General features: G+C 55.6%; 1 protein-coding gene across 6 annotated transcripts; it reads right to left on the bottom strand.

The window, feature by feature from the left end:
- Nucleotides 1-186: 186 nt before the first annotated feature.
- PLIN3 (perilipin 3) lies at nucleotides 187-23,902 on the bottom strand. Of its 6 annotated transcripts, none has more exons than XM_045863284.2 (9): nucleotides 23,832-23,902; nucleotides 20,694-20,776; nucleotides 16,309-16,507; nucleotides 16,055-16,137; nucleotides 12,635-12,712; nucleotides 10,881-11,166; nucleotides 5,482-5,681; nucleotides 3,196-3,321; nucleotides 187-992 (listed from the first exon to the last, which is right to left on the bottom strand). In XM_045863284.2, exons 2-9 carry the CDS (start codon nucleotides 20,757-20,759, stop codon nucleotides 651-653), a joined length of 1,380 nt encoding a protein of 459 aa, XP_045719240.1. In that variant the 5' UTR covers nucleotides 20,760-20,776; nucleotides 23,832-23,902; the 3' UTR covers nucleotides 187-650. The 6 variants fall into 6 exon arrangements, with proteins under 6 accessions (XP_045719240.1, XP_045719239.1, XP_064428981.1 ...); XM_045863283.2 differs by having other exon boundaries at nucleotides 187-995; nucleotides 23,832-23,901; XM_064572911.1 differs by having other exon boundaries at nucleotides 187-995; nucleotides 16,309-16,554; nucleotides 23,832-23,866.

The following is a 23,902-nucleotide window of genomic DNA, read 5'->3' as shown; positions in this document are numbered from 1 at the left end:
CCCTCACGCCCTGCTCTTCTCCTGTCCGAGAACTTCAAGCCCCACTCCAGGTCTGGCCCTGTCCTGTTCACATCCTTGTGAGCAGAGCAAGGAAGGGGCCAAGGCGGCCATACACGGACCCTGCGTTGCTCAGCTCCTGGGGGAGGGAGCACGCACGTGCACGCACGCACACAGCCCACACTTAGCTGCAGGTAAAATTTATTAAGGCAACACTGAAGCCTCAGGCACCTCAGCCCCCCTCTGCTCCAGAACGGGCCTCAGCAGCTCTGCAGCCTCCCCACCCCCAGGAGGCCCACTTCGGAGGCCAGAAATCCCAAGTCTGTTAGCTAAAGGCTAATACCCAGGGGCCCTGATGCAGAAAAGGAGGCAGGGATATAAGAAATCTGTCCCTGGTTTTTAAGAAAAAAGAAATTGGAGAACATTTTTTTTTCTGGAAACCTCCCCCTAATGACTGAGGAGGTGAGGCTCAGGACACGCTTCCTCTGAGCGCGCAGCGGCGGAGGGACTGGTCAATTTTCAGCTTCCTGAGGTGGCAGCTAAGATAAGCTGGGGGCGTGGGGAGGGACGCATGTTCCGAGGGGGCAAGGGGGTCCAGTGCTGGGGCCAGCCCCTCTGGGAGAGACAGTCCCTCGCGCCTCCTCCTGCCCGTCCTATTTCTTCTCTTCCGGGGCTTTCTCAACGACTCCCGGGGCGAAGGGTCCCACCAGCCACATGATGGGCGTGTTCTGGGCCACGTACTCAACTGTGTGGTCAAGGGCCTCTCGGGCCTTGGCCACCTGCTCTCGGCTCTGCATCAGGATCGTGCTGGACAGGTCCTGGAAGGAATGGATGCCAGAAAAGGTGGCTTGGAGGTCCTCCACCTGGTGGCGAGCCTGCTGCACCTGGTCCTTCACGTGGCTGGGCAGCCCCTGGATGCTGGAGCCCAGCGAGGCGCAGGTGCTCTGCAGCTGCTGGACGATGTCCCGGAACATGGTGAGCGTCTGGGTCTCCACCTGCTGAGAAGGGGCGGACGATCAGGACCGTGCGCTTTGGGGGCAGCTGGATCCCAATTGGGGGGGGGGGGGGAGGAGAAAACAGGGCTTCTCCCGCCAACCTTCCGGAAAACCTCTCTCTAGGAGAGCCCATCCAGGATGGTGGTTTGGGACACCAGCTCTTTTGAGTTTTGAACCACGTGACCGATGTACCAAAATGAAAAAGAGGCAGAGACATTTCTCCAAAGGAGAAATGCAGCTGGTCAACAAGCACGTGCAAAGATTCGACTTCACTAGTCGTCACGGAAACATAGCGCAGCCCCACGAGGTGGCGCCTGCTGGGCGAGCAGGATCAAGACGACGGGAGTGGCAAGTGTTGATACGTTGCTGATGGTACAGTCACTTCGGAAGACAGCCTGGTGGTCCCCCCAACTGTCCCAACTACAGAGTTACCATACAACCAGCAACTCCACTCCTAGGAATCCACCCAAGAGAAATGGAAACGCACGTCCATACAAGGCTGGTTCACAGGGCATAGCAAACGGGAGGCCAAGTGGAGACAGCCCGTATGTCCATCACCTTGTAAACGGGTAAATACACATGACCCACCAACACGCGGGTGCGTCCCTCGGCCACGAGCAGGAGCGAGGCGCCCACACGCGCTGCCCCGGGGACGGACGCCGAGCCCACGACACTCAGGGAGGGAACCAGACACAGAAGGCCACACGGGGTGTGAGTCCACGTGGGTGACACGGCCAGAACAGGCTCATCCATGGATGGGAAGGGGGCTCGTGGGGACCGGGGGCTGGGGAGGACGAGGGAGTGACTGCTGATGGGGACAAGATCTCCTTTTGGGTTGGTGGGAATGTTCTAAACGGATCGTGGTGATGGGTCTCACAACCCTGTGAATACACTAAAAACCATGGAATTGTACAGATGGGTGACTTGTATAGTACGTGAATCATAGCTCAATAAAACATCTTTTTTTTTTAAGTACAAGATACTGCATTTTCTATCTCGTTTTATTAAAAAAAAAAAAAAAGGTCTGGAGGAACTTTCCAGGCAGAAGCCATACGTGGTAGGAGAGACTGCAGCGTAATAAATCAGGACCTTAACCTCCTTCCCCAGGGGAAGAGGGCAGGCTGGGCGGCAGGACTTGGCCCTGAACCCATGACAGAGCGCTCTGGACTTGAACGTGGCAGGGAGGTGCCGACCAGAGTCAACATCGGCATCATCTGGTCACCACGCTCAGCACTGGGGGGAAGGGAGACGGTTTTAGGTGGTTTGGGTCTGAATGCTAACAGTTTTGGATTTAGAGATACTGGTCCTAGCTGCATAAATACCAATTGTGTACTGCTATGTGTACTTGACATAGCAACCCAATTTTTTTATATAGGAGTATAACACAGATCAGAAAATTCACCCGTTTAAGTGTGCAATTCCATAGTTTTTAGTGTATTCACAAGGTTGTGCAACCACTACCTTCATCTCCAGAACATTCCATCACTCCCCACAAAGAAACGTCACCCCCATTAAGCAGTCAACCCTGCATTAAGCAGTTGATCCGTTCATCCAAGGGACACCTGGCCCGTCTCCTCCACTTTTGGCGACCGTGAGTCCTGCTGCTGGGAACACGGCGTGCGGGTTTGGCTCACTTTGCCCGAAGAGCCCTGCAAGTCTTCATCCCATTGACAGATGGGGAAACCAAGGCCCAAGGAAGTTAAGCTGAGAAGCTATAGTGCTAGGTCAGTCCTGAGACCGAGGGACGTTCATAATGGGCATGAAAGACACGTGAGGTACTGACTCAAGGAAAGTCTCCGTGAGCGACGGTGGAAGCAGTGAGTCTGAGCATGGCAGGAGAGGCCGATGCATGGCACAAATGGGAGGGACCAGAGGACGTTAGTGAGAAGTTGTCACCAGGAGCAAAGCAGAGGAGTATGGAGAGCTCATGACACCGAGATAGGAGAGAAGATAAGTGAGACATGGCTTAGAATTTTAGTAGGTTGAGAGGCGTCGCTATCAAGTGTCCCACAGTTTAGAAGCAACACCACACCCAAGAGAGAAAATCCAGGCGGGCTTCCTGGAGGAGGTGCTGTTGTGTCCTAAAGGCAGGGAATGGGAAGAGAGGCTGGGGAAAGTATTCCCCGTAGGTAGGTCCATCCAGCAGAGGCATGGAGAGGGAAGTCAGGGCCCTAAGCATCCCACGGGTCCCCCAACCTGGTACCTCTGGTTTGGCTGGGTTCTCCTCTGTGCCCTGGAGCTGCTTCTGGTTCCAGTTGAGCCACATCTGGTGTAGTTTCTCCTGGCCCTCCACCAGCTTCTGATCGACTCCTTGCTTGACGGTTTCCATCTGGAATAGGAGAGCAAGGAGAGAGAGAGTGACACAGGAGGCTGCCTCCAGCACCTGACCAAGGTCGGCAGAGCCCCGCTCACATCCCAGGAGAGGCCCACAAAGTCCTCCTTTTATCCAAGATGAGATGGTCCGCGAAGGCGAGGAAGGTAGGGGGGATGCTGTTCTCAGACAGGCTTTCCACCACTATGGTTTCATCACCAACATGCGCATGCACCATCTGTCATGTGCAAAGGAAGTGGCCAAAATTCTCCGCAGCTCCTCCCATTTTGTCTGGTTCTCCTTGTGACTGGGCCCAGGCCACAGGACTGGCTTTGGCCAATGGAACGTAAGCAGGAGGAACGTGAGCAGGGTCGTAAAAAGTGCTACAATGGAATGTTATTCAGCCTTAAAAAAGAAGGGACCCTGACACCTGCCATGATGTGGAGGAACCCCGAGGACACTGGGCTCAGTGAGAGGAGCCGGACACCGAAGGACACATCCTGCAGGACCCCACTCCCAGGAGGTCCCCAGAGGGAATCCCGTCTACAGAGACAGCGAGGAGAGGGTGGGAGCCAGGGCTGGGGCAGGGGGTGGGGAGTCTGTGCTTCATGGGGACAGAGTCTCCGAGTGGGGAGATGGGAAGTTCTGGGGACGGAGGGTGGGGGTCGTTGCACGACAGTGTGAATGTGCTTAACTGAGCTGTGCACTGAAAATGGTTATGATGGTGAATTTCATGTCATATGCAGTTTACCCCAATCAAAAATTTAAAAAGAGAGACGGGGCGCCTGGGTGGCTCAGGCGTTAAGTGTCTGCCTTCAGCTCAGGTCGTGATCCCGGGGTCCTGGGATCGAGCCCCGCATTGGGCTCCCTGCTCCGCGGGAAGCCTGCTTTTCCCTCTCCCACTCCCCCTGCTTGCGTTCCCTCTCTCGCTGTCTCTCTGTCTCTCTGTCAAATAAATAAATAAAATCTTTAAAAAAAATAAAAAGAGAGACAGGAGAGCGCACTGCGTGGAGGAAGCTAAGCAAAGAGGAAGATGAAAGGAATTCAGCTCTTTAGAGAAGAGACAAGAGAACATTGGTGGGGAGGGGCAGGATGTGACTGCAGACAGGCAAGCGGACCTTTCTGGGGTGATGGCATTGTTCCACTTCTTGATTGGGGTGCTGGTTACATGTCTGTTGATGTCTGTAAAACTCCTCAAACCATATACTTAAAAACAGCTGACTTTTGTAGTCCCCGAATTACACCTCCATAAAGCTGACTTTAAACAAAACCACCACCAAAACGCTGCTCACGCTTTGCAGGTCATGCTCGAGCAGCACGTCGGTCCCTCAGACGACGGCCGGGAGAGCCTCCGCTGGCCAGCTCACCTGTCATGGGCTGAATTATGTCCCCCCGATTCCTCTGCTGGAGCCCTGACCCCCAGGACCTCAGGATCTGCCTGTGGTGGCATATCCGGTCTTTAAAGATGCAATGAAGTTACAGTGAGGTCACTGCGATAGCCCTACTCCAATGTGACGCGCGCAGAGGGACGCCCCGTGAGGACGTGGGGAGAAGACAGCCTTCTGCACGTCCAGGAGAGAGGCCCCCCAGGAGGACCCGGCCCTGCGGACACCCTGATCGCAGACCTCCCGCCTGCAGACCTGCCAGACAGCCTCTGTCGTTGAGGCCCGCTGGTCGGGGGTCCTCGGAAGGGGAGCCCAGCCTTCCAGGACCGGGGCCCCGCCGGCGGGCTCGGGCAGAGGTGCGGGGGGGCGGGGCCCCCGGGCTGGGGAGGGGCGGGGCCCCCGGGCTGGGGAGGGGCGGGGCCTCCGGGCTGGGGAGGGGCGGGGCCTCCGGGCTGGGGAGGGCGGGGCCTCCGGGCTGGAGAGGGGCGGGGCCCCTGGGCGGGGCCCCTGGGCGGGGGAGGGGCGGGGCCCCTGGGCTGGGGAGGGGCGGGGCCTCCGGGCTGGGGAGGAGCGAGGCCCCTGGGCTGGGGAGGGGCGGGGCCTCCGGGCTGGGGAGGGGCGGGGCCCCCGGGCTGGGGAGGGCGGGGCCTCCGGGCTGGGGAGGGCTGGGCCCCTGGGCTGGGGAGGGGCGGGGCCTCCGGGCTGGGGAGGGGCGGGGCCCCCGGGCTGGGGAGGGGCGGGGCCCCGGGCTGGGGAGGGCGGGGCCCCCGGGCTGGGGAGGGCGGGGCCTCACCAGGCTGAGCGCCTGCGCCAGCTGCACCAGGGCCTCCTGCGCCCGCTGCCGCGTGAGCTGCAGTTTGCCCAGCGAGTGCGCGTAGGCCCGCTGGCGCAGCCGCTCCGAGAGGGAGCCCAGGCGCACGAAGTAACTCTGCTCCTGCCGCTGCTCCTGCACCGAAGCGATGTCGAAGCCCTCCAGGGACGTGGCGAGGCGGGCTGCGAGGAGGAAGGCGGGAGAGGCAGCGTGAATTTCAGGCCCGGATGCGGCGGCGCGCGCGTGCAGCTCGGGCTCGTGGCCGGGCGGGTGGGCTTGTTCCCCATGCCCGGGGTCTTCCGTCCCGGGGCTGCCGCTCACGAGCTGGGAAGCCTTGGAGCGGAAGAGTCCCCTGCCTTGCTTTTCCCCATCTGCGAAATGGGTATGATGGGACCCGAACTCCCCAGGATTAAGAGGCCTTGGACTAGCGTGAGGGTCTGCAAACCAAGGCCCTCGCCTGAACACAGCCCTGCACGTCGGTTATCTATTCCTACGGCTGCTTTCAAACTACAGTGGTGGGGCGCCTGGGTGGAAGGGCCCAGTCTCCACTAAGCGCCAGGTACCTCCACGGCTAGCGTCCCCGACCCCATCACAGCGCTCAGCTTATCCAGGGACTGAGGTCCCCCCGAAGAACCGGCCCGTGGGGGGCCAGCACTAAGCGTGAGCTACAGCCAGCACGCCGAAGCCTCAGGACCAACGGAACAAAACAAAACACAAAGGAGCGTAAAACAACTCGGTAACTATTTTTATAGTGATCACGTGTTAAAACGTTAACATTTTGGGGTGCCTGGGTGGCTCAGTCCTTAAGCGTCTGCCTTCGGCTCGGGTCATGGTCCCGGGGTCCTGGGATCAAGCCCCGCATCGGGCTCCCTGCTCAGCTCTCCCTCTCCCACTCCCCCTGCTTGTGTTTCCTCTCTTGCTGTCTCTCTGTCAAATAAATAAAATCTTAAAAACAACAAAAAAATCAAACTACAGTGGTTTGTGGCCTCTTGGCCCCTGGACACTGAAATATTCACTGTCTGCTCCTTTGCAGAAAAAAGCTGATCATTAGTACCCGGCACATATTACATGGCCAATCTTTCACAGGTTCTAGGTGCTTCGTGTGTATGTTCTCTTTAAACCCAACAACTCTATGAGGGAGGCACCATTACCCCGTTTTTACAGATGAGGAAATAGGGACTCGCAGATGAAATGACTTGCCTGAGGTCACGCAACTAGGCAGTGGCAAGTCAGGATTTCAAGCCAGGCCATCTGACACCATGTTCTTAACCATGATACTCCGCGTGGGGAGAAGTCTGAGCCACGTGAGAACCGTCTTAACAGCACATAAGGAAAAGTCAGGACTGTCTAGTCCAGAAAGAGCCCATGACATTACAATAGGGCAGGATGGAAACTGCCTGTCCTGATGATTTTATCCTAGTTTATCTGCTCCTTTTAAATTTTAATGTAGTAGGTATAAGCTTGAGCTTTGTAAATAACCTGATACAGATTGGACTCCAGACCTCCTAACTCACTGGCTTGGTCATGCTCTATAGCAGGGGTCCGCAAACTGCAGCCCCCAGGCCAAATGCCACCTGTCTCTATAAATAAAGTTTTATTGGCACACAGTCACACCCATTCATTTACCTATCGTCTATGCTTCTGTGTTAACAGCAGACTTAACTAGTTGCAACAGAGACTGCCTGACCCAAAAAGTCAAAAATATTTACCATCTGGTTAAGAAAATGTTTGCTATTCCCTACTCTACACGAAAGTGATTTTGCCAGTAAGCCTCAGTTCCCCCTTCTGTATGACCATCCTAGTCAGAGCTGCCTGAATTGTGAAATTTGGACTATCTCGTACTCAGAAAGGCACCCAAATGAACATTTAGTCATTTTTTGTCATCAATTTATAGTAGATGGTACTGTGTCCTGTTTTCAGTAAGTGATAAAGTTACCTTTCTAAAAGAATCTGGAAAAGCTGATTTAAAGAAGTGTATCAAAGAAATACTAGAAGGAACAGGAACATGGGACCAGGGTAACACGGATGTGCCCCTGGTCAGGCAGGAAGAGCCTGGCTGTTCAGATAAGTAAGTGAACTCTCTACTTCAGCCACATATTTCTGCATCTCCTTTGGCCAGTCACTGTTCAGACACAAAAGACAGTGGAAAAGCAAGGAACAAAATCCCACAGGCAGTCACTGACCTGTTGCTCAATCAAGGTAAGCCTTCAATCGGGATTTCAGTTGTTCTTTGAACATTACAAATTCTGGAAGAACATACTCTAACCCAGGGGTTGATAAAACGTTTTCTGAATGCAGCCAGACAGTCAATGTTCTTGTCTTTGCAGGCAGTTATACCGTGCCTAATGCAAAAACATTCACAGACAACATGTGTGCAAATGCATGTGGCTGTGTCCCAATAAACCTTTATTTACAAATGCAAGCAGTGGGCCAGATGTGGCATGGAGGTAGTCAGACACAGTTGGCTAGGGATGAGGATGTCATGGAAGAATCATTTCACGATGACATTTAAAAAAAAAATTAACTACAAACACTTGGGATGCTCAGAGGCAGACAAAATAAAAGCCTGCACTTTGAGAAAAACAGATCTTCCCCATTCTCCCACCAAAGGTGGGTTTGCAGAGCCTGACCCAAACTAGCAACGCTCAGAACTTCTCCATGGCCCTCTGGGAACCCGGGGCTCTGCCCGTGGAAGTGAAAGCAGCTTTGTTATTTAGGCCCGGATGTCTGGCAGAGGTCTGGCATATCTGAGCAAGCCAGCAGGGCCCCGTGGAGTGGGCAGGTGCCCTTGGCAAAGGGGAGAACCGTGAGGAGGGAGGAAAGAGGGCTGTTCTCCTGGGCCAAGCCCCCAAGCACGTCTAGTTCTGCCCACTGCTGCAAAAACTCATACCTTCCCCCACTAGACTCTCCGCAGAACCACAAGCACTGGGGTGCACAGCAATTTCATCCTTACTGGGCGGACACAAAGAACAAATACAGGAGCGGAGCTGGTCAGATGGATCCGTTCTCTGCAGTGGCCTCCCAGCCTAGCTCAGGCGAGACCCACAGCTGGTTCTACCTGGCTTCAGCACCTACCAGGGGCAGGCAGCTCCCTTCCTTCCAGAGGCTTGGGGTTGGGTTTGGGACCCTCAAAGGACAAGTGATATGCCACGCTCAAGCCCCACGCTTCAGGGCTTCAGATCACCAGCCCGCCTGAGACATGGAGTTTCTCCAGAAAGCAAAGGACCACCACTTTCTACAGAGGATTCCCAGAGAGAGTCACAGAGACTCAGAGCCAACTCGAGGGGGGTCTCCAAGCAGCCAAAAGTAGCGGGACAAGGGAAAGGTCAATAAAATAAGTGGGTAAGATTGGACTATGTCGTGTGAATCTATGCACGAACACCTATAACATAAAACCCCACTACTGACAGTGGAGGAGGCTGGCGAACCAGCCCATGATGCCAAAATACATAAGGGAGAGAGCTAGCCACTTGCCCTGCTTTTCCTCCACCAACTGTACCTGAGCTCATCAACGCTGCCACAGAGAACCTTCTCCAAGACAGTTTTCCAGCTAACGGAGAAAGAAGGGATACTTAGAATAGCGATCCCAATCCCAGGCAAAGGAGGAGGCAGAGAATGAGGAGGAGGTGCTCAGCCACCAGGGAACCACACGATTCCCTCTGCATGAAGTTCCAGGAGAAGCAGGGTGTCTCACCCAGGAGGGGACGCGGGGCGGTTTCTGGGGACATCTGTGCTGGTCGCACTGGGGGTGCTCCTGGCATCGAGGGGGTGGGGCCAGGGATGCTGCTCTGCCCCCCACAAAGGATGACCCGGCTCAGAATGCCCACGGTGCTGCCATCGGGAACCCCTGATCTCATCTGTCCTCAGCTTTTTCCAGTTGTCCCAAATGTCTGGCTCCTCGTCCAAACAAACCAACTCTGGCCAAAGTCGGATAGAGCACGGTGTCTAGTTTACACGCAGCTTCATGGGTCCTTGCTGCCGTGGGCACCAGAGTCTGCACTGCGGCGTGGCAGAAGTCACGAGAGCCACGGGTACGAGGACATGACTGGACCACGAACAGGACACTGCTTTGTCTCAACAGCCCCATCCCTGGTTTGTCTGTTTGTCTATTCCTGCCTCCAAGGGGACCGGCCCCCTTAACACCAGCGGGGACCAGCACAGTCCCCTCCACCCTGGTCCCCAGTCCGCCCTCCCCTCGGCGACCACCAGAGGGCGCCCGTGAGCACTCGAGTCAGGTCCTGCCTTCCTCTGCCCACAGCCCTCCAGGACTCCTACCTCTCTGGGGTAAGTCCAAGTCCTCCCCTGGGTCCCCTAGGCCCTGCACGACCTGCCCTGTCCCCCTCCCCATCTCCTCCTCGCTCTCACTCTGCCTTGCTATTCCTCTAACCCACCAGGCAGGTCCTACCCCAGGACCTTTGTTATCAACACTTCTCTCTGTCCTGACATCCATGTAGCTAGCTCGCTTGCTCGCTCCATTCATGGTCATGTCACCTCCTCAGAAACATCTTCCCAATCCTTCCACCTCAAAATCTCTCCTTTAACCTGATTTCCTTATACTTTATACTGTGAATTCCACAAGGGCAGAATTCTGTCCACTGCTGTGTCCCCAGGACTTGGCCACATGGCAGATGCTCAAGGAACATCCAAATGGACAAACGCGTGCCTGGGGGTGGGGATGGCAGAGAAGAGTCTGAACGCCTGCTGAGCGCCAGGACCCGTTCTGGACGTGGGACACAGCAATGACCAAGGCAGAAGAGGCTGCTTCGTGGAACTGATGATGAGTGCCAGAGACAAAAAAGAGCCCAGCCAGGAGGGGGTGGGGGCAGGTTTCAGAACACAGTATGGACAAGGGAGGTGGCAATTTTAGAGGCTTCACTGGGGAGGTGGCATCTGAGCAGAGCTGTAGGTAGAAGGGTGTTTAGGGGACATCCAGAGGATGTCTAGGGGAAGAATGTTCCCAGTAAAGGGAGCAGCTGGTGCAAAGGCCCTGGGGTGGGAGCATGGTCAAGATCAGCAAGGAGTCAGTGTGGCTGGAGTAGAATGAATGAGGGTAAGTGGATAAGTACACGGGGGGCGGGGGGAAGGTTTAGGGGAGGACTTGGGTTTCTACCCTGAGGGAGGTGGGAGCCCCCAAGGCTGTGGGCAGAGGCAGGAACCTGACTCAGGTACTCATGGGAGCCCTCTAGTGGTGACTTCAAGGAGCCAGACCTTGGGGGCCAGGGTGGAGGCTACTGCACTGGTCCAGGTGGGCGTTGACAGGGGCTGATCTGAGGGGAGGTGGCAGGGTTGAGATGGCACTGAGGGGCAGACTTAGGTGGCTGAGAGGGGTGGGAGGTCTGGCGGGGGTTGGGGGGGGTCCCAGGCCCGAGGGCTGCACTCACCCAGCTCAGCATCTGTCATGGGCAGGTGATTGTCTACCCACTCCTCCGACTTGCCCAGCACCGTGTCCACCCCGCTCAGCACCATCTGGCCCACACGGGAGCCCATGACCGACTGGACGCCACTGGTCACCACAGACTTGGTCGCATCCACACCAGTCTGCATGGCACCCCGAGTCACATCAACTGCCTCCGTCACTCGCGTGGCCACTGTGTCCTTGGCGCTGGACACAGCTTCTCGGGCCCCCGACACCTTGGACGAGACGAGCTCCTTGGTGTCGGCCAGAACCTACAACACAAGCCAGCATCAGCATCTTTGTCCTCCCTTTGTACCTGGGGACCCCTACCCCTGCACCCCAGCCTCCGGGAAGCCCAAAAGGAGGAGTTCCAGCTCCTGGATAACCCCGAAGGGTCAACGCAGAGTCTGGCAGTGAAGACCTCGAGCTCTGGAGTCTGGGGTGAATCCTGGATTGCTAGGTCCTAGCTGTGTGGCCTCAGGCAACTCACTCCTCTCTGTGCTTCCATTTCTTTATCCATAGTGTTAAGGGCTGCCGTGTGTTGAACCCTAATCCCCAGGACCTCAGAATGTGATTATTTAGAGATAAGGTCTTAACAGAAGAAATTAGGACACAGAGGGGAGCCCAGGTGATGACAGAGTCTGCAAGCGAAGCAGGGGCCTCCAGAGGAAGCAGCCCTACCAGCCTTCTGGGACTTCTGGCTTCCGGGACTGGGGGACAGGAAGTTCCTGGGTAAGTGGCCCAGCGGACAGATGTGATGAGTTAGACCAGTGCTTGGCTCAAGGGCTCCATCCGTGTGGCAGAAGAAACTTAGATACCCCTGAGAAGTGACCGCCCCATCACGCTCTGAGAATCGTAATCCTGGCTGGAGAGGCCATCCGTGTGCAAAGTCCCTTAGGGCAGTGGTTCTCATCTAGGGTGATTCTGTCCCCAGGGGATGCTGGGCACTATCTGGGGACACGTGTGGTTGTCACACCAGGGGGAGGGCCTGACGTCAAGGGGGCGGGGCCGGGGACTCTGCCCCGTCCCGACGTCAGTGGCTCTGAGAGGAGACCAGGACCAGAACTAAAGCGACGCGGAGGATGCATGCAGGTGTCTAATCATTCTGTCTCCACGAACTCCCAGTAGAACACAGTAACTACCTTCAACTCCCCACGACAAATGGGGGTATGTGCCCAAAACGTCACCGTGCCTGTGGACTTATTCCTAAAGCTTGTATTAAAACAGTAAAAACCGGGCGCCTGGGTGGCTCAGTCGGTTAAGCGGCTGCCTTCGGTCAGGTCATGATCCCAGAGTTCTGGGATCGAGCCCCGCATCGGGCTCCTTGCTCAGCAGAAAGCGTGCTTCTCCCGCTGCCTGCCTGCCACTCCCCCTGCTTATACTCTCTCTCTTTCTCTCTGTGTCAAATAAAGTCTTTAAAAAAAAAAAAAAACAGTAAAAATCAATACTCGGGACCAGCCAGGTGCTGTTCTGAGCCTTCAGGTAATGGACCCGCTTCCGCCCTTTAAACACCTAAGAAAGGGGCGCCTGGGTGGCTCAGTCGTTAAGCGTCTGCCTTTGGCTCAGGTCATGATCCCTGGGTCCTGGGATCGAGCCCTGAATCGGGCTCCCTGCTCAGCAGGAAACCTGCTTCTCCCTCTCCCACTCCCCCTGCTTGTGATCCCTCTCTCGCAGTGTCTCTGTCAAATAAATAAATAAAATCTTTTAAAATACACAAACACCTAAAAGGAAGGAGCGTACCCCATTCCACGCACGAGAAAGTGAGGCCGGGAGGCTAAGCAGCCTGTCCGAGGGCTGTCCGGGTGCCAAGGGCAGAACCTGGATTTTTTTTTTTTTTTTTTTGAGAGAGAGAGGGAATGAGAGACAGAGAGCATGAGAGGGAGGAGGGTCAGAGGGAGAAGCAGATTCCCCGCCAAGTAGGGAGCCCGATGAGGGACTCGATCCCGGGACTCCAGGATCATGACCTGAGCCGAAGGCAGTCGCTTAACCAACTGAGCCACCCAGGCGCCCCAGAACCTGGATTTTAACCTGGTACACTTTGACTCCACCACCTCTAACCTGGGTTAGCAGATAGTTATGGGGCTGCTAACTTTCTCTGGAAAAGGGCCACGTAGTAAATATTTTAGTCTGGCAGACTGACCGTCTCCAAGTCAACCCCTTAACTCTACCCCTTGTAGAGTAAAAGCGGCCCTAGAGGCCGGAAACGCGTGGGTGTGTCCACGTGCAAAGAAAACTATATTTAGCACAGCAGGTGCAGGGCCGGAGCTGCGGACCCCTGGAATGGCTCTGGAATCCCGGAAGAGAAGTGGCCACAGCACATTCTGGGTGTTCTGCATCCGCACCCGAGGTTCTTGAGTCTAAGCCTCTGAGCAGCCCTCTCTGCATAGAGCTCTCCGGAAAGTTCAAAACCACACCACCCCCATCCTCACCCTTCTCAGGTGGCACCCCCTCTGAACACCTAGACCTCTCGTGTCCATGGGAATTCATTTCTTCGGGGTTGGGAAAAGGTGCCCACTGGGCTGGCCCAGCGGACCACACCACGTCTCACAGAACCGGGGACCACTACCTCCTCCTGGGCCGAGCCCGGGGTGGGGGTGAGGTCACAGGAGTCCAGACAGCACTGCGCCTCTGAGCTGGGAGCAGCTCTGTTGGATGACCTTGTAGAGCGTCACCCCGAGCTCATCCCTTCTATAAACAGAAGGAATGTTGGCCTCGTGTGGTGGCAGGACAGGAGAACGCAAGCGCCCGGCCCTAAGGAGGTGGCTCCGTGGGGAAGCTTCTCCAGCCTTCTGTGAATTGGACAGTTTCCACCTTTAACGCCCAGCCTGTTAATGGCCTTTGCTGGGGAGACACGCCTCCCCGGCTGCACTGAGCCCTGCATGAGCAGTGGGGGCCTGCCTCTGGGGGACGTGGTGTATAGCAGTCTCTGGCCGACAGGGGGCGCCCGATAGCGGGGGGGCCTCAGGGCAGAGCCTAGAACTGGAGCAGCGGCGGGCTTGCCCCGCTGCCCCTTCGGGGACCCCTGAGTTCTGGTGAGAGAAACTCGGATACGAAGAGCGTGGCCTCGTGTCCCACGTGGCGAAAGTGGAGATTAAGCATCTACTCTGCGCCAGGCTAGCTGATGGGCGCCAGACAGAGCAACCAAGCAGTCTGTGCCCTCACCCCACTTGGGAAGACAAACACGCAGTTAAAAAGCCCTTCAGGGCGCCTGGGTGGCTCAGATGGTTGGGCGTCTGCCTTCGGCTCGGGTCATGATCCCGGGGTCCTGGGATCGAGCCCCACGTCGGGCTCCTGGCTCGGCGGGGAGCCTGCTTCTCCCTCTCCCTCTCTCCCTGCTCATGGTCTCTCTATCTCTGTGTCTCAAACGAATAAATAAAAAATTAAAAAAAAAAAAAATCCTTTCAGATGGCGTGGAACCTTACAAGCCCATACAACTGGGACACCCACATTCAGAACAGCATGATTCACAAGCCCCAGAAGGTAGAAGCAATCCACTTACAGATGCGAAGATAAATAAACACTGTCCATCCACACACTGGAATATTGGTCAGCCACGGAAAGGAAGGGACCCTGCCACCTGCCACCACGTGGAGGGACCCCGAGGACACTGTGCTCAGTGAGAGGAGCCAGATACAGAAGGACACATCCCGCAGGACCCCACTCCCAGGAGGTCCCCAGAGGAGTCCCGTCCACACAGACAGAGAGGAGAGGGTGCGAGCCGGGGCTGGGGCAGGGGGTGGGGAGTCCGTGCTTCGTGGGGACAGAGTCTCCGTGCGGGGAGATGGAAAGTTCTGGAGACAGAGGGTGGGGGTGGTCTCAGGACAGCATGAGTGTGCTTCATGCCGCAGAGCTGTGCACTTAGAGATGTCGTTAAAGATGACAAATTTTATGTTGTAGAAGAACTAATGTAACTGGTACACGAATGTCCAGCAGTATTTTAACAGCCAAGAAGTGGGAACCAGCAAAATGTCCATCAACAGATGAACGGATACACACAGTGTGTCCCCCACACACGGGCGTGTCACTCGGCTGTGGACGGGGGCCAGGCGCCCACACGCGCTGCCCCAGGGACGGACCCCGAGCCCATGATGCTCAGGGAGGGAGCCAGACACAGAAGGCCACACAGGGTGTGAGTGCACGTGGCTGACACGTCCAGAACAGGCTCACCCACGGACGGGAAGTGGATGAGTGGTAGCCAGGAGTGTCTGGCAGGAAGGAGATTAACAGCTAAGGGATGTGGGGTTTCTCTTGGGGTGATGAAATGTTCTAAAACGGGTGGTGATGGTTATACAACGTGACTATACTTGAACCACTGAGTTGTAGACTTTAAATGAGCTCATTGTGCGGTCTGTGACTCACAGCTCAGGGAAGCCGTCGTGGTGGGTGCCAGAGTGATGCTGGCCACGGGCCACGTGCAGCTCTTCAACTTAAAATTGGTAAACTGAGTTCCTCGGTGACACCAGCCACATTCTAAGGGCTCCATAGCCACGTACAGCTGGTGGTTTCCATACTGGACGGTGCGGACATCGGAGACAGTTCTGGACAGAGCTGAGCTAGAAGGACCTTCTTTAAGAGGGAAGGGAAGGCCTCTGAAGAGGCAGGATTAGGAGAGAGACCTGAAAGTCTGGTTCATGAAGAAGGAAGTGCACATGCAAAGGGCCTGGAGTAGGACTGGGATGGACGTGTTCACTGAATTTGCTTCCCCGGGCCTCCCCTGAATGAAAGTCCCACAACGGCAGGCACTCTGTTTCTACCCGTGTCCCGTCCACACAGGTACTGATGTTCCTCAACACGGACCACAGAGGCTGGCGGGGCTGGAGCAGGCCAGAGGAGGTGGGCAATGAGGGCTGGGGGGCTGTGGGGCCAGATCGGGGCACGCGGGCTGTAAGGACAGCCTTGGCTTCTGCCCCAGGCAAGGTGAGACACACCAGGGGATTTTGGACAGATCTGACTGGTGTTTCGATCACTCCTCCAGGTGCTCAATGGGGAGCAGATTCAAGGTGGGGGTGGGGACAGACCGAAGAGGGTCAGGGAGGAAGCTGTCATGTGGGTCTATTCTAATGGAAGCGGGGGTGGGACCACAGACTCCATCCCCCTGGAGGCCCCCACCCCCACTGAGCCCCCGTCCCCCAGGGGCTCCTGATGTCGGAGCTCAGTTACCTTCTCCGTATGCTGCTGCAGGATGGGCAGGTTCTCCTCCAGCTTGTCCAGCCCCCTGTGGGCGTACTCGCTGGCCGATGCGACTACATGGGCAAGACAGGAATCGTCAGTCCCAGCACGTGCGCACCCCTCGGGGCCTGGAAGGCCGGCCGGTGCTGGTTTGCGGCAACAGGGCCAGGGATGGGGCAGAACCCCTCCCCACACCCCCAGAACAGCCAAGAGGTAGGTCCCGGGCTCTCCGGGGCTTCACTCACTCTGTGGTTCCAGCTTGGAGAGGATGGGCTGGGCCCCACTGACAGCAGCCGCGGTGAGAGTCTTCACGCCCTTCTCGGCCGCGTCGCAGACGGTCTTGACGTGGGGGTGGCTCTCCTTGGTGGAGGTGTAGGCCGCCGACACCATGTCGCAGGTGGAGCTGATGAGGGGCATGCTGGCCACGCGGTCCACCACGCTCGGCTATGGGGACAAGCAGCTCAGCGGGCTGGTCCTGGGCCTCGGGTGCCCTGCAAGGTCGATTTCACTCCCAGCCAAGCAACGGCTCAGCCCATGCTTGCCTTGCATCCAAGTGGTTGCACAAGCCCATGGCACCTCCTCCACCTTAGCCCTGCCGCTCATCTGTTTGCACGTGCACTTGACACCCACTGCGGGCCGGGCAGACAAGAGCCCCACTCTCACGGAGCTTCGCGTCTACCACTGGGCCCCACAACTACGGCCCATGGGGCCCACACCTATTTTCTGATTCTTGTCTGGTTTTTCCTAACAGCTGAATCGAGAAGTTCACACATCAGTAATGCCACCATCTTACAACACACGATTCCAAGGTCTTTAGTCTTTTCGTTAGATTGTGCAACAGTCGTGGCTAATTCTAGGACTTAGCCATCACTCCAAGAAAAAAAAAAGTCACTCCTCATTCTCCCCTCCCCCAGCCCCCACGAGCCCCCTCCCCGTCCGTGGATGAGTCTGTTCTGGACGTGTCACCCACGTGGACTCACACCCCGTGTGGCTGTGTGTGTCTGGTTCCCTGAGTATCGTAGGCTCAGGGTCCGTCCCTGGGGCAGCATGTGTGTTTAATTTTTTTAATTGTGGTAAAATACACATAAAACTGGGTGCCTGGGTGGCTCAGTTGTTAGGTGTCTGCCTTTGGCTCAGGTCATGATCCCAGGGTCCTGGGATCAAGTCCCACATCGGGCTCCCTGCTCAGTGGAGAGTCTGCTTCTCTCTCTGCCTCTCCCCCTGCTCACGCTTGTTCTCTCTCAAAAATAAAATCTTTATAAAAAAAGACACATAAAACTTACCATCTTAACCATTTCAAGTGCACAGCTCAGCGGCATGAAGCACACTCACACTGTCCTGCAACCACCCCCATCATCCATCTCCAGAACTTTCCATCTCCCCAAACGGGGACTCCCCACCCCCCACCCCAGCCCCGGCTCCCACTCTCTCCTGTCTGTCTCTGTGGACGGGACTCCTCTGGGGACCTCCTGGGAGTGGATTCATACAGTATTTGTCCTTCTGAGTCTGCTCATTTCACTAGGGATCGCATCCTCAAGGTCCAACCACGTTGTGGCAGGGCTCGATGCTTTATTCCTTTACGTGGTTAATACTCCATTGCTCGCTGGTTTTGTAAATGAAGTTTTATTGTTACACAGCCACCCCCATTCATTTACCCTCTAAGAGCAGAACAGTCATCGAGAGAGCCCTTCTGAGGCTCAGTTTCCCCACCCATCACATGGGGAGTCATTCCTGTCCAGTAGGAGTCACAAAGATCACTCGTGTGAAGGTGGCAGCAAGACGACTCAACTCACAGGGGCTGTGTGGAGAACTTGTGTGTGGACTCACTCAATCGCCAGTCCCGGGAGGTGGGGAGTGTTCATCCACTTTATGGAAGAGTTAACTGAGGTATGGAGAGAGTAAGTCACCTGAAGGCAGGTGGATCTGCTAGTGGCAAAGCTGGGCTTCAGGCTCAGGCCATCTGCCTCCAGGGATTACCCCGAGGCCTCTTGAGGAGTTCATCCCAAGTCTCCCCTGCAATCCAGCAACTCCGCTTTTAGGAATTTAACCCGGGACAGAAACACACGTCCACACAGGAGGCAAAGTGAATGTTCATGGCAGCCTCATTCTGAATGTCCAAGAAGTGGAAACAGCCCAGATGTCCACTGCTTGGTGAGAGGATTAAAGAAAATGTGGTAGGGCGCCTGGGTGGCTCAGTCGGTTAAGCGACTGCCTTCGGCTCAGGTCATGATCCTGGAGTCCCGGGATCGAGTCCCGCATCGGGCTCCCTGCTCGGCGGGGAGCCTGCTTCTCCCTCTGACCCTCCCCCCTCTCATGTGCTCTCTCATTCTCTCTCTCAGATAAATAAAAATAAAATCTTTAAAAAAAAAAAAAAAAGAAAATGTGGTATAAAGTATGTTTTTAAAAATTCGTAGCCTCGGGCGCCTGGGTGGCTCAGATGGTTAAGCGTCTGCCTTCGGCTCAGGTCATGATCTCGGGGTCCTGGGATCGAGTCCCGCATCGGGCTCCCTGCGCCTTGGGAGCCTGTTTCTCCCTCTGCCTTTCTCTCTCGCTCTGTCTCTCATGAATTAAAAAAAAAAAAAAAATCTTAAAAAAAAATTCGTAGCCACAGGGCATCAAGATGGGCTCACTCAGTAGAGCATGTGACTCTTGATCTCGGGGTCCTAAGTTCGAACCCCACGTTGGGCACAGAGTTTACTTAAAAAAGAAAAAAAATTACAGCCTCCAAATGGTCAATAGATACATGGAAGATGCTCAGCATCACAGATCAGTAGGGAAATATGCCAACACAACAACGAGATACCACCTAACACCCGTGAGGATGGCTACTATCAAAACGAAACAAATTAACAAATGATGGTGAGGATGGGGAGAAGTTGGAACTCTTGGGCCTTGTGGGAGGGAACGTTGAGAGGGCACAGCCACTGTGGGAAACAGTGTGGTGAATTAGAAAGAGTTACAAATAGAAATTACCCTATGAGCCCCCAATTTCACTTCTGCGTATATAGACAAAAGGATTGAAAACAGGGTGCCTGGGTGGCTCAGCTGATGCTCTCAGGGTCCTGGGATCGAGTCCCGCATCGGGCTCCCTGCTCAGCGGGGAGCCTGCTTCTCCCTCTCCCTCTGCTGCTCCCCCTGCTTGTGCTCTCTCGCTCGCTCTGTCAAATAAATAAATAAAAACTTAAAAAAAAAAAAGAGATGAAAACAGAATCTCTAAGAGATCCTTGGACACTCATGTTCAAAGCAGCATTATTCACAATGGCCAAATGGTGGAAACAGCCCGAATATCAGTCGATGGATAAACGGATGAACACAGTGGGGTCCATCCAGATAATGGAATACTAGCCGGCCTTACAAAGGACATCCTGACACCTGCCTCGATGTGGGTGGACCTTGAGGACAGTGGGCTCAGTAACAGAAGCCAGGCCCAAAGAGACAAATCCTGTAGGATCTCATTTATGAGGGACCTAATGTGAAAGGTTCTACTTTCACAAAAATGATTTTATGTTTCTACTTACATGAAACGTCCAGGAGAGGTAAATTCATAGAGAAAGAACATTAGTGGGTGCCAGGGACTGGAGGGAGGAGGGAATGAGACTAAATGGTAATGGAGATGGGGTTCCCATCTGGGGTGATGAAAAGCTTCTGGAATTCGATGGTGGTGGTGGTGCTCATACATCATGAATGTACTGAATGCCACTGAACTGAACACTGAAAATAGTATATATATATATTTTTAAAGATTTTACTTTTCAACAGAAAGAGACACAGCAAGAGAGGGAACACAAGCAGGGGGAGTGGGAGAGGGGGAAGCAGGCTTCCCACTGAGCAGGGAGCCCGATGTGGGGCTCGAACCCAGGACCCTGGGATCATGACCTGAGCCGAAGGCAGACGCTTAACAACTGAGCCACCCAGGTGCCCCAAAAATCATACTTATTTTTGTTATGTGTTATTTTACCATAATTTTAAGAAAGGAATGAAGCACCGACACCCACTACAAAGTGGATAAACCCCCCAAAATCGTGATGCTCAGTGAGAGAAGCCAGACACAAACGGGTCTCAGGTGGTTAGGACTCCATTCGAAATGTCCAGAACAGGCAAATCCACAGAGACAGACAGCCGATGAGCAGTTGCTGGGGGGGAGTTGGGGGGGGACGAGGAATGAGGAAGGAGTACTAATGGGGCGGGGTCTCTCTGGGGGGATGAAACATGTCCTAACCCTGTATGGCGTTGATGGCTGCAGAACTTGGTTGTTGACTAAAAACCACTCGGCAGCATCCTTCCCAAGGGTTCATCTTAACGTATGCAAATGATATGTTAATAAAGTTGCTTATGAACTGTATATAGTTGTTACTGCAGCGAAGTTGTGAAGGGAGAGAGGAAATAGGGGTTGACTTCCTAGGATGACCCTCCAAGCACCTGCAGACAGGATAGCGGTGGGGGAGGGGGGAGGCAGGCGGTTTCAGAGAGGACCCCGGATCTCCCCAGAGCCTCCAGGGATTCCCAGTTCTGCCCCCACCCCCACCTGTCCGGGGTCTGCGTGAGGGCTCTCCATCAGCTGCAGAAAGAGATCGGTTGCCCCCCCCAAAGTGTGGGAAGCCTCACCCCACAGGTCCCAGCCCTCCCTCACCTGCTGGACCGGTTCTTCTGCTGTTGCCTGGCTGCTGGCAGTGGCTTCTGTCCCGTTGGTAGACATGCTTCTTTGAGCAGGCACTGTGGTGGACAGACGGGCTAGTCAGGGTACAGCGTGCCCTGTCCCTCCCTCCAGGAGGAAGCGCACGTTCACAGCTGTCGTCCGACCCCTCACCCTGTTTCTTAGAGCCCTGCCTCTCAATTATTCACAAGCACCTGTGGGCCCATGCAGTGGCCGGAGCTGATTCAGCAGGACCAGGTGAGGCGGGCAGTCTGCATCCCTAACCAGCCCTCAGGTGCTGCTGACGCGGCGGGTATCAGGGCCGCACCTCTAGGGCCAACCCCACGGGCTCCACTTGGCCAACACTTCGGGGAGACACCTGCAGACACCTCTGCGGACAGCCATTTGCCAGTGGCTGCTTTTAAGAGTCATCAGCCCTGGGACCCGGGAATCTTTTTTTTTTTTTAAAGATTTTATTTATTTATTTGACACAGAGAGACACAGCGAGAGAGGGAACACAAGCAGGGGGAGTGGGAGAGGGAGAAGCAGGCTTCCCGCTGAGCCAGGAGCCCGACATGGGGCTCAATCCCAGGACCTGGGATCATGACCTGAGCCGAAGGCAGACGCTTAACGACTGAGCCACCCAGACGCCCCCAGGACCCGGGAATCTTGAGGGGATGGTCCCACACCTGTATTTCCACGTGGGCGGAGGTGTGTGCCTGTGTCGGCCACACGAAGAGCGTGGAAACACCCCGGTTCCCCAGCAGGAGGGCCCCAGAGAAAACAAGGACCCAGCCCAGGGCAGTGGCCACAGGGTAGAGACCTACGCGTCACTGGCTGGACCAGGCTACTCCGAGACGAATAGTGTGCACGGGCTGAAAAATCTGTGCTTCGTTTGCACAGGGTCTTTAGACACAGGAAACTGTTAACAGTGACCACCTTTCAGGGAAGATCAGGTAGACGGGGCAGGCCTCTGACTTTTGAGCCAAATAGATAATATTACCAGTTCAAAAAAAAAAAAAAGGTTAAGCATTAAAAACAAAACACAGGCACCTGGGTGGCTCAGTTGGTTAAGCGACTGCCTTCGGCTCAGGTCATGATCCTGGAGTCCCGGGATCGAGTCCCGCATCGGGCTCCCTGCTCGGCGGGGAGTCTGCTTCTCCCTCTGACCCTCCTCCCTCTCGTGCTCTCTGTCTCTCATTCTCTCTGTCTCAAATAAATTAAAAAAAAAAAAAATCTTTAAAAAAAAAAAAAACACCCCAGGGCGCCTGGGTGGCTCAGTCGTTAGCGTCTGCCTTCGGCTCAGGTCATGATCCCGGGGTCCTGGGATTGAGTCCCGCATCGGGCTCCCTGCTCTGCGGGAAGCCTGCTTTTCCCTCTCCCACTCCCCCGCTTGTGTTCCCTCTCTCGCTGTGTCTCTCTCTGTCAAATAAATAAATAAATTTTTAAAAAAACAAAAACAAAAAAAAACCAAACCACCCACAAACCACGTCAGAGAGACCATGCCGGGCCTTACCGCAGACCAATCAAGTCAGACTCAGGAGGGAGGGCAGGGCAAGGGAGGCTCCCAGGTGAGGCTCAGGCCCACGTTCATAAGGTACAATGGGAGCCACCAGAGGTGCGCTCCGTTTTCCTGGCCAGGTGGGAGGAGGTGGGTAAACGGTCATCAGACTAGACTGCAGGAGCCCCAGCTCCGCCCACGCCGTACCGTGTTGGGCAAAGAGCCACCTCTTCCCTGGCCTCAGTCCTCTCACCTGTACAAAGGAGTTAAAGGTAGAACCTGCCCTCAGGGCCGGTTCCCCTGGTAATTCTGGGGTGAGCCTGTTGTGAACCCCTGACCTGGATTCTGAACATTTCCTTCTAGAGGAAGGGGGCCCCGCCCCCCAAGCAGAGCCCAGCAAAGTGCTAGAGTCCAAAGCGGCTCTAATCCCAGCTTTGCAACTCACTAGCAGTGGGAGCTTAGGAAAACAGCACCCTCTCTCTGAGCCTTGCTTGCCCCATCTGTAAAATGGGGATAACCATTCCCAGCTCCGAGTCCCTACAGATTGGCAGAGCGACATGGCGCGCTGAGCTCAGTGCCTCGCACATAGTAGGTGTTCAATAAACAGAACCATTTCACACAAGGGTGAAGCCAGCCAGGAATGTGCTTCTGCTTGGTACTAAGGTCCCCAAACTGGGAAGTGGAGGGAGGAGGCACGGCCCGGCCCTGGTGATCATCAGGAGTCAGTTATTCCCCTCACCCTCCCTGGAGCCTGAGCTCACCTGGGCATCTTGGAGGCCCATTCTCCCAGTCCCTTTGCCCATCAAGCCCTCCTAGAGCGGGTTTAACCAAGGGCTGCCACTGCAGATGTCAGGACCCCACTGAAGTCCTTGGGGTCTGCAAGCTGTAGCGGCCAGAACGAGAGCTAAATGGAACCGGCTGCAGACGTCCAGCTGCACCCAGGGCACGCTAAGATACAACTTCCAAAGTTCCCAGAGACCGAGGTCCCAGGCCTGGCAGTTCCGGCACGATTCTGACAAAGGTCCCCAGCACTCAGATAAGGGGCAGGCCTTCCCAGCCGCCTTGAGCAATCCACTGGCCACACCCGCCTAAAGGAAGAGGGCGGGGTCTCCCCGCGAAATCGCGGCAGTCAGCTGGGGGACCAGAAACTCGGGCGGGGGAGGAGCTAAGCCCCCGGGCGGCAAACCCATTTGCCGAGGGGGAGGGGGGGTCCTTGCTAGGCAGAAAGCCCCCTGATTGGGCGCTCTGAGGACCCAGGGAGGGTCGATTTCCTGTGCAGGATAGGCTGCGGCTCGCCTCCAAACTGCGTTTGCAAAGCAAGCACACTTTTAGCAAGGGGGGGATTTACCCCCCTCTTGATATTGCCACTTATGGGCTCTTTCACGCCCCCCCCCCCAACGAATGTCTCAGGAATTGGAAAAGGAGAGAGTTTGAAAGTTTGACTCTGCTCCAGGGGTTTTTTTGAGGGGGCGGAGGGGGAAGACAGGAAAGCTCAGCCCAAGCTGGAGACCCTTCCCCAGGCCGCAGAGACCACAAGAGCCCCCAGGAAGGTTCTCCTCGCTTCCTCCTGCCCTGGGACGCCCCGGGACTCGGCGGACCCCGCCCCCCACCTCAATCGGGCCCTCTCGTCTCACCGCGGTCAGCGGGACGTGCAGGACTCGACGGCCAGCTCCGAAACCGTCTTGGGCCGGCCCTGGGGAGGCTT

The sequence above is a fragment of the Mirounga angustirostris genome, unplaced genomic scaffold (assembly GCF_029215605.1).
Source record: "Mirounga angustirostris isolate CCGP_5_RB_7025 unplaced genomic scaffold, mMirAng1.0.hap1 SCAF_1, whole genome shotgun sequence".
NCBI classification, from domain to species: Eukaryota; Metazoa; Chordata; class Mammalia; order Carnivora; family Phocidae; genus Mirounga; species Mirounga angustirostris.
The sequence above is the reverse complement of the archived record's forward strand: the minus strand, read 5'-3'. Positions and strand labels throughout refer to the sequence as shown.

What these genes read in the sequence shown, in the direction of transcription:
- PLIN3 (XM_045863283.2), bottom strand. Translation starts at nt 20,759, where the DNA reads ATGTCTACCAACGGGACAGAAGCCACTGCCAGCAGCCAGGCAACAGCA. An exon ending in TGCAGCAGCATACGGAGAAG is followed by an intron (nt 12,713 to 16,054) that starts GTAACTGAGCTC and finishes AAAAAAATCCAG; the next exon opens with GTTCTGCCCTTGGCACCCGG. An exon ending in AGAACCCAGCCAAACCAGAG is followed by an intron (nt 996 to 3,195) that starts GTACCAGGTTGG and finishes GCCCCTTCTCAG; the next exon opens with CAGGTGGAGACCCAGACGCT.